At 32.4% G+C, this 9,917-nt stretch overlaps 1 protein-coding gene across 1 annotated transcript; it reads left to right on the forward strand.

The window, feature by feature from the left end:
- Positions 1 to 3,319: 3,319 nt before the first annotated feature.
- Positions 3,320 to 9,593, forward strand: LOC148620908 (potassium voltage-gated channel protein Shaw-like). The gene is made up of 2 exons (XM_088574779.1): positions 3,320 to 4,418; positions 7,800 to 9,593. Exons 1-2 carry the CDS (start codon positions 3,963 to 3,965, stop codon positions 8,886 to 8,888), a joined length of 1,545 nt encoding a protein of 514 aa, XP_088430905.1. The 5' UTR covers positions 3,320 to 3,962; the 3' UTR covers positions 8,889 to 9,593.
- Positions 9,594 to 9,917: the final 324 nt, after the last annotated feature.

The following is a 9,917-nucleotide window of genomic DNA, read 5'->3' on the forward strand; positions in this document are numbered from 1 at the left end:
ATGCTATTTTCAGGTGTGCACCGCTGGCATTGAGATTATTTCAAATAGGCCTAAAAAATATAACACTCATTCCTTTTAACTCAATTTTAGTATCAAAATTTATCAACATAAATAAATGAATATATCAGGAAAAAAGGTTGATGACATCACAGCCACATTACAAAATTTGGTCTATGCAATGATGTACAGAATTTCATCTAATCAGAAAGCGTGCTACACTCCTTGAAAAGGTCATGTTTCCCATTTTCTGCATCATTTATCGTACGTTTACGCATAGTTTTGCGTTTGTTTAAACGCACGATAGAAGCGTTCGATTAAACGCACGATGCAAGCGTTCGTTTATTTTTGTACTTTGATTATTTCCATGATTCAACTGTTATTTTTATATTTTTGCTATTTTTAATTCATATTATTTTGATAATTTTATTTCTATTTTTTCTTCCTTATTATTATTCACCGTTCGTCTATCATGCGTTTAAACATTTATCCCCATTGAAGTAATTCCCTTGTAAAGCGGCGTGGCTAAAATACCAAGTTAGGTTGTACGAAAAGGACATAGTTGGCCGATAACGCTGAACTATTCAGAAAATCACAAAAGTAAAATATTTTTCAATAGAAGCATGATATTATTATTATTATTATTATTATTATTATTATTATTATTATTATTTTAAAAAAGTAAATATTGTGAAACTGACATGACAATTTTATTTTAAACCTTGATTTTTAAAAAAAAATATAACATCAATAACACAACATCAACAAAACATTGATTTATATTCTGAACTATGCCACCTTCCCCGTAGAAAGGCGCTTAATTCATATTACAGAAAAATAATTTTTTCGTTTACTTAAAAAAAATGTATACCAAAAAATATCGATTTATTTAGACATAGAATTATTGTGAAAATGGCCCAGAATGTTTTGTTTGCTACACAAATACGAGTATAAAAAAATTGCTGGAATAAATTAGATCTAGGCAATAGTCGAAAGGAAGAGTCTAATTGGAAAGTCAATATAACAAATGACAACCGCAATAGACCTAACTTCGTACAGGCATATCCGACAGAAATAGTTATAGTGAGTCAAAACTAAGTTTATAACGCGTTAAACTTCCTGCTTCCGTTACGGTTAATTGTTTCCGTTTTATTGCAATGCAAACAGGCAGCAAACAAAATACTCTAATAGAGACAATTATACAAACTTCTACTGAGTCGTTATGCGTTCATTTCAGCACAGCTGTATACCGTAACCATAGAAATAAGGATAAGTTTTAGAACAGAGAATTTTTTTCTTTTGTTGGTTGACTGAAAAAAAAAAACGAATACATCTATCTCTTACATAGCAAGTTTTGTTGTGGTCGACGCTTCTAATACATTTTGTATTGGTAATTTAATAGAGCAGCATCTCAATATCTTCTCACTACAGATTATTATTACACTATCGATTCAAGTTTAATTTGTTGTGCTTCCAATTTCCGGTATGTTGATCCGCACCTATAATGATATGTAGTCACATATCAACCTGAACTATAATCGGATAGTTATTGAAACTACGTATATTTTCAATGTTATTCTTTTATCAATAAATAATCCCCCATAGGAATTATTGATATATAAATAGTGCATTATAAACATGTCACCTTGATCACCCTCTTCACAATGTCAAAAGAGAGACAGGATGATCGTGAACAGATCGATAACGTATGTCAAGTATTGCTGCTTGATGAACATGAAATTTTTTTTTCAAAATATCAGCAAAACTGAAACGTTTAACGTTTTATTGTTGTCCTTTCCTCTTTCGTCTACCCCGGACTTGACATTTTTTTGAGCAACTCGAAAGGTGTTTGTAGAAAAGCGCAGAGGACGATTACCCTACCGATACACGTGGTCCATGCTCCAGGTTTTTAGTGGAGTCCGAGTCGCTCATTTACTTTTGTTTCTTTGTATGTATTATTCTAGTTCCTTTCTGTTCTTTGTTGTGTTCATCTGTTTTCCCTGTCTGGTCTTTGCCCATGGATTACATTCTTTTGATTTCCGCTAGAATCTAGGTTCCCCTGATTATTCTTACAAACAAATAGAAGATGTCTGTTGAAACAAAAACAAACTTTTTTTAAAATCTTACAATTTAGTATGGTGTATACACGTTTAAATTATTTCTTTATTTTTTATTTATTTAAATTATTTAAATTATTTTTCACAGTCACTTGATGCATAAACATCAAATCTTTTCCTCGGAATCTTCATATTTAAGGTCCTTTAGCAGCACAACAGGTCGTCAAATGAAAACCCACTTGTTGCCAGACATTTGTGTCACGAATTTAACGGTAGATTTATTTTTGGGTGTCCCACGATCATCGTCTTAAATGACTTTTGTAACTATTATCATTTTCTGTTTCAATTTAAAATAGTTAGAGCATTACTTTATTGTATGTATTAATTGAAATGTTATTTCTGAAGAAATGCGTCGAGAATAAAGATAAAAAAAAATACTATTCCATAAATTGTTTTTGATATTTTGTACTACCCATGCACCTTCCGTTATAAACAATTATCTTAATGACGCAGATAGTTCATGTCAAATGAGGATGCAAGTCGTCTTGTGTTCTAAAGAATAAACGTGAAATGCATCACTATATTGTAAATTGATGAAAATGTAATCTTATTTTAATTGGAAAAGCATAATGACTGAAAACTCCGCTATTTCCAAATGTTAGTTACTAATGGTAACTTTCTAATAATTATAAATGTAGATAATTGCGGATATGCTATTGATTAAAGGGTAACTTATGACGTCGGTGGCTGATTTTCTAATGTGAAGATATTAAATCATTTACTGAATGTCTTATTCTATTAATCTTTTGGGGATATGTACCTTGCAGAATACCTTGTACAACATTTGACTCGAAAAAAGAATGTAGGCACTTGTTGTCAACAGAGAGAAATACAAAAGTACTAATAAATTTCGATATACCGTACCGTGTTTCAAGGAGTGTCATCAAGTACATAGGAATACTTAACTAAAAAACTAATTGTATATTTGTATAAAGTATTAAAATTAAAACTACCGAAATTGGAAGGCAAATCAGAAACATATTTTATTATACTGTTTTCAAGTTTAACCAATGTTTTGGCTGTTTTTCTTCACTTTTGACGGAACATGTTTTTATTCTTTTACTTATTATTTTCAAAAACACTTGATGTAGCAGTGAACTTGGTCCTTGGTACTATTTTAGGATAAACAAGTTTGTTTTAATTTCTGTCTGCATTTTTACTCCTGTTGCAATAAAGTGTTTCTTTTAATTACCCCAAGCTAATTTAAATATATTGCATTTTGTGTATTTAGGTGGCAAGAACATGTATACCAAAACGCATACAGAATTTGCAAACTATGGAAGTTGAATTACTAGGTTGAAATTTTGTCGTAGTCTGAAATATAATGTAGTTATAAACGGTCCTGAGAGATGCTACGAACGTTTGTTATTAACGGACGTATAATATAAAACTAATTGAAATGAATGTTTACTTGATTTCATCGCGAATCTTGAATTCATCATTAAATCCCTTGCGACCTTTGTAATTTGGAAGTTAACAGGCAGATAGCTGATCTCTATTCCATGGATATATTTTATTAATATATTTATAAATACAAGGTAAGCACAGCGAGTTTGGAGCATGAAAGGAAATGAACATTGGACGGTCCATGTATTTTTAAAATGCATGAACAATGTGATACAACTTTTATTCGATATTATTTGTCAATTGCAAAACATCGATATTTGCTTTAATGCCGGAGATACATTTGAATTCCGTTAAATTTGAGATTAAAAGCAAATATACTTAAACATTTAATGTTGATTATGGAGATAATTACATATGAAATTTAGCTACCGGAGACCACAGGTGTTTAAGTACTAAAGTGATAGTACGGTCAACTGGGAAGAGTATCGAAACAGAAAAATAATGGCCACTCAAATAAGCTCAAACCGGGTGATCTTAAACGTCAGTGGAACGAGGTACGAAGTAACACAAAAATGTCTCATGGAACACATTTCTACAAGACTTGGGAAACTTGCTCTTTATCAAAAACAGGATAACCCGGAGGAATTCTACTTTGAAAGGCCAACTGTTCCATTCGAGTCAATTCTGACATACTATCAAACTGGGCAACTTCATCTTCCACCTAACGTTTGTCCAAAAGTATTCAAAGAGGAATTGAGGTTCTGGGAAATTGACGACGAAGTTATGGAACAATGTTGCCGATTGAACTATATTCAGTTTATGGATTCCTGTGAAAACAAGGCAGCTTTCAGAAGTCTTGTTGATAGCAGATTAAAGTATATAGACAGTCGTCCAGGATCATTTAGAGAAAGAGTTTGGAGGATAATAGATTACAAGGAGACAACTTGGATTGCAAAGGTAAATGATAAAAAGTAAGGTCCAATTCTAGCTTCGAAAACCACTGTCTTCGCATGGACCAACACATGCGAATCACATTCATAATAATATTTTTTTATTTACATTTTTACTTTCAGATCTTCATGAATGTTTGTTTTTGTTAAGTAATTATTCATTAAAGGGAAAGTTCACCTTTGTATTAAGTTGGGCTCTTATGATAAATCATACCCACATAAACAAAAATAAATAACCTTTAATGCAAAATACCCTTTTATAAAATGCTCAAGGCTATGCAAAGTTCGAAATCTTTGAAATATATATAAATAGCCATCTTACAGAGCTCTCTTTTCTGAGGGAAGGTCATAAGCAGACATTATTGATTTTAACCGAAAGCTTCCAATTGGCTAGTGACGTCATTAAGTCGGTTTGGTACTGATACAAGTATTGCAAATAATATGTAAACAAAGAATATTCCGTAAATATTTCTACGATACTGTTTATCTAATCACCAAAACATGTTGTCTTGTCAACATTACGATTGCAGGAATGATAAAAGAGAATATTCTAAAAGTTATTGATCAGCCACAAGAACATTCTTTGGAAGTAGTTTTTCCTATGACATACTAATCCTCTGTCAGCAAATCCCGGTTTTCGTCAATGTTGTCTGACATTTACTTACATGTTGTGCCTCAATCTCTTCTTCTATTTATTTTGGGTTGAAATTATAGGGGAAAAGTCCCAAATTTGAGATTTCGTCGGACATCGTAATCAATTACCTATTTACTTTCACTTTACAAATCGACTTCGTGACGTCACAACTCAACCGATCATGGTGGCGCCCATAGACGCGGGAAATTCAAATTGTCTGAATTCGGAATTATATGTCCCTCTTAGACAAAATTGGCACCAAAATAAGCCAAAATAAATATACATGTACTCAAAAAACAAACAATTGTCTGAAATGTTGTTGGCCTTCCAAAAAAATCAAAATCGGCGCTGAATTACAGTTTGTAACAAGGATAACAACAAAATTACCGAACACTAATCCGATCCATAATCAAGTCAAGCCCAAGATAAATTTGGAAAAATAAATATTACACCATCGGCGCAGATTGTACCACAATGCTCCTGACTTGGAACAGGCATGTCAAACTAAAATGGTGGGTCAAATCTAGGTTTTACAGCGCGCTAAAACTCCCTTTCCCATTGCGGCGTGAATACACCAGTTGTGATTAAATAGCATAATAGCATTTGCATGCCATTGCGTCATAGTCGGTTAATCAGCGGTCAAAACAGCACACAGAACAATTCACACACACACACACACACACACAAGAAAAAAAAACAACAACAAAAACAAAAAAAACAATCATTACTCATTATTTTAGAAGAAACTGAGTATTTTTCAACCAAGGGCTGATATCTAATAATAATAATAATGATAAGAGACCTTTTGAGACACTTTTCTTCATACCCCTGATTCATGAGTGTTTTTTGAAGATATTTATGGCGTTCAAGGAAATCAGAGTAGTTAGTACTTGCTCTAGCGTAGGAATCAATTGTGAATTATAAAAAAACATATGCAGGAGATGAAGGTAATTTACTACACAGATAAGGAAAATCTACGATATTGAGATTAAAGTGTCTCTTTTATCATGAATCTCAGTGCTAAGATGACCGCTGATGTCAAATTCAAGATATAGGTTCAAAAAAGATGCAGAAGAAGCTGTTTCTGTAGTTTTCTTAATCTCGAGCTCTGGTGGCTATATTGGGGGTTACCATTAACCAAAAAAGTGTTGTGTATGGACAATACATCATCAATATATCTGTATGTAAAGTTGAAGGATTTAGCATTTTTTATATTTTTATTCTTAACGAGATTATGAAGAAATTCAGTCTCATATAAATATAAGAACATTTCGGTTAGGAGTGGAGCTCATTGGAATGCCAACTTCTTGTTGGAAAAAGCTCCTCCAAATATGACAGATATGTTATCAATTAGGAAATCAAGCATATGGCAAACCTGCTTTTCTGTGTAACACATTTTGCCCTTCTGTGATGTTTTAGAAAATATGTGGATTTGTAACAAAGAATAATATAATTGTTCAAAATTGCGACAGATTTCAAACGAGATTGCACTTTATCATGTGGCAACGTGGTGTAAAGAGTTGAGAAGTCAATATTTTGAGAGGACTTATTTCCGAAAAGCTGCGGAATTTAAGGTTTTGAAGTAAATCTTCAGAATTTTTATGTATCCACATATGATTAATGCCACAATGAGAGTAGGTGGTATTACAGATAGCTTGCTGTTCATCTTTAATTCGTACAATATCTTAGAGGTGAGGGCAATGTAAGGCTTTAATTCATCAACATCTATTTGCTGCGCAAATATCTCCCATGCTCTTTAATGTGTGACCTGCCATTAACCTCAAATAATCTTTACCGGAGGTAAAATTAATGAGCTTTTCCTGAATTTGGAATATCGTCTATGGCAGCCGTTAACGCTTTTTCGAATGATTTGCTATTGCAACTTAAGTGTATTTTTTTTGTAAGAAACAGGCAAAATTGAAAAAAAAACAAACAAAAAAACAGAAACATGCATTTCAAAAACTCCTGATCTGACAATATAATTTCACTCAAGGATGCTTTCTCTGTTTAAATAGACCATAATTTGATCTCTACATCACTAGATTTGCTCAGAAATTTTACAATAGAATGTTTGAATAATGTCGTTACGGACAGAGTTATCTGCCCTAGAAATGTTCATTTTCAGTGCATTTCAATTAAATTAAAACTAGATTTACCAAAGTGATATTGAAAATCTTGCCTTTTTTCCTTGATTATGACGGTGCGAATAGTCAAAATAAATTTTCAAAATTGTGGCTTTTCCATATCATGTTTCACCCAATGCCTGATTCTTATAGAGACTGACACTTAGCTGTTGTTGTGGTACAACATTTAATGCTACTTGCACTACATTAAACACATATAACGGTTGCAGTATATTTTATTTAAAGCATTTGTTTTGCAAATTATGTATAATACTTTATAACAATATTTAAACACATTTAGATAACACTTTAAACTAAAATTCATTAAATTAGAAATTATTTTAAAATCACTAAAGTAATTACAGTTTGAAAACGGCTCTAAACAATTTAAGGTTTTTTTCGTGTAACAACTTTTAAAAACAAATTATTAAAAATTTTCCCCAATTGACGAAAGAATCTAACTATATATTTTCATCAGTAAACTCTAATTTGTTTTGTCTTTTTGTTCTATAGAAATCAAAACTGTTAACCAATTTCAATATGATCCATTTAAATGCAGTTAACAGGTTGTCACGCCCACAATACGAACATTCTCTTGTTTTTTTTTAATTTTTCGATTTCTTTTTTGTAGTTGGTTTTGTTCGTTGGAATTTTCTTTGTCATATTATCAGTAGCCACGGTGGCTATCAGTTCTCTTCCGCACAATAAAAGACCATTGACTCCATGTGAATGGAGTGAGTACATTGATTCAACAGATTCAACTAACAATGAAATGAAAGAATACTTTTCGAAATATGATTGTGAGTCTATACGATTTAGCAATCTTGATGGAGAACATACGTTCCAATACTGGCAAGAACCAGAAGAGAATCCTCCCAACCAGGACAAAAATCAACTTGATAGAGAAGGACAACAATTATGGGAAGACAAAAAAATGGGTTTTATAGAAGCTAGAAATTTAACAAGCTCTAATGTATCAATAGAAGATGACGAAACAGTGTTAAAGATGAGTTTACCATCCCTCACTATGAAAAATTACCTCTTCTACAAACTTGACTATATAACAACGGCGTTTTTTACAGTGGAATTGATTGTGAGGCTAATGGCGTGTCCTAGTTGGAGGTCCTATTTTTCGAATGTTTTAAACATTATCGAAGTTTTTGTACTCCTCGGAGCCTTTGTCGAAATAATTATTCATAGCATGAAAAACCAGTTTAAATTTTCATCGACAGTGACATACATCATTGACTCTTTAAAACTTTTCCGAGTTTTAAGACTTTTGAGGTATTGTCAACACTTGGCAGCAGTGCAAGTTCTACGATATTCTCTCCGCCAAAATGTTAAAGATCTGCTCGTATTATTGATTCATATTTGTATTGTTTTACTTATCTTTGCGAACATCGTTTACATTGCAGAAGACCGTTCAACGATTGACAGCATCCCGCAAGGTTGGTGGCTTGGCCTCGTAACCATAACAACTGTCGGATATGGAGATATATCACCTCTAACGTTACCGGGTAAGCTGGCATGTTCGGTGTGTGCTTTATGTGGAATAATCATGCTTTCCTTGATAATTCCAATTTTTGTGGATACATTCGTTCAACTGTATGGTATTGCTCATGTACAGAGTTACAAACCAAGCAGAAAGGATGAACAACCACACATCACTGAAGTTAAAAAAATTGATCTATCAAAAGAAAATGAAGTATATACATCATAATGAATGCCTTGATGGGTTCTTAAATATACAATACTAATATCACAACCTTTCCCTTAAATTATTAAACTTCACGTAGCCATACATTTTAGAAGCACAACGGATAGTTAAACGAAGTTTTAACTTCTTCATCTTGAGCCTGAAAAGAGTCTTGATTTATGCCATTTGCATTTATTCTATCATCATCACTTTAAAAACTTGTATCTGAAGAGACGTATCTGTAATTTTTGAAGGGCTGCAAGTTGCGCTTACTTTCCAAAAATCAACTGAATAGTTTTACATGGTATAAGACATTTAAGTTGTAAACGATCTCAAATTCAAACATTGTAATTTCGTTTGTCTCACTTTTGATAGTTTCATAAGTAGTTGATGTTTGATCATGACTCATGGTTATGGAACCTTGTTTGATACCAGTAGGATTATGAGATAAGAATAGCCGTCTGAAAAGCAATCTCAGCAATCATAACGATGAACTTGAATGAATTTCTGTGCTGAAAATAACATTTTAGAAACCTAAACCACCTACAAAAGGACCGTTTATGGGTAGAAAAAAAACAAGGGGATTATGTTAACTGATGATAAGATAAACTGATGCCGGACTGTTTCTTTGGTTTACATGTACCCTAGCTTAATTGTACGTTTTGGAAGGACATTCTGTATTTACAGTATATCAGTCATTCTTTTAATGTTGATTCAAAATAAATTACATGATAACTTCTTGTCTTAATGTTGCAAATTAGTGAATGATGTTCTTAGCAGTTTCCGGTCGAATAAAACATGTCCATCTAGTTTTTCGTATGCAGTTGTAAATAACATCATATACTTGTATTCTGCTTTTAAGATTTACATCATTTATCAAATGCCGTCCATGAAGTGAAAATCGAGGTAGAGAATATTTCTCAGATTTAACGCAATATGATATTTTGAATCGTGCATGTGAATAATTACGTTAGATAAATTTGAAATAAATACTATAAAACAAATAAGCCACTCCAACACAAACGAAATTGTCAAGGATATGAATGCGAATAG

Source organism: Perna viridis, chromosome 3 (assembly GCF_037379345.1).
Source record: "Perna viridis isolate PV_CMFRI_1.1 ecotype Kerala chromosome 3, ASM3737934v1, whole genome shotgun sequence".
In the NCBI taxonomy this organism is placed as follows: Eukaryota; Metazoa; Mollusca; class Bivalvia; order Mytilida; family Mytilidae; genus Perna; species Perna viridis.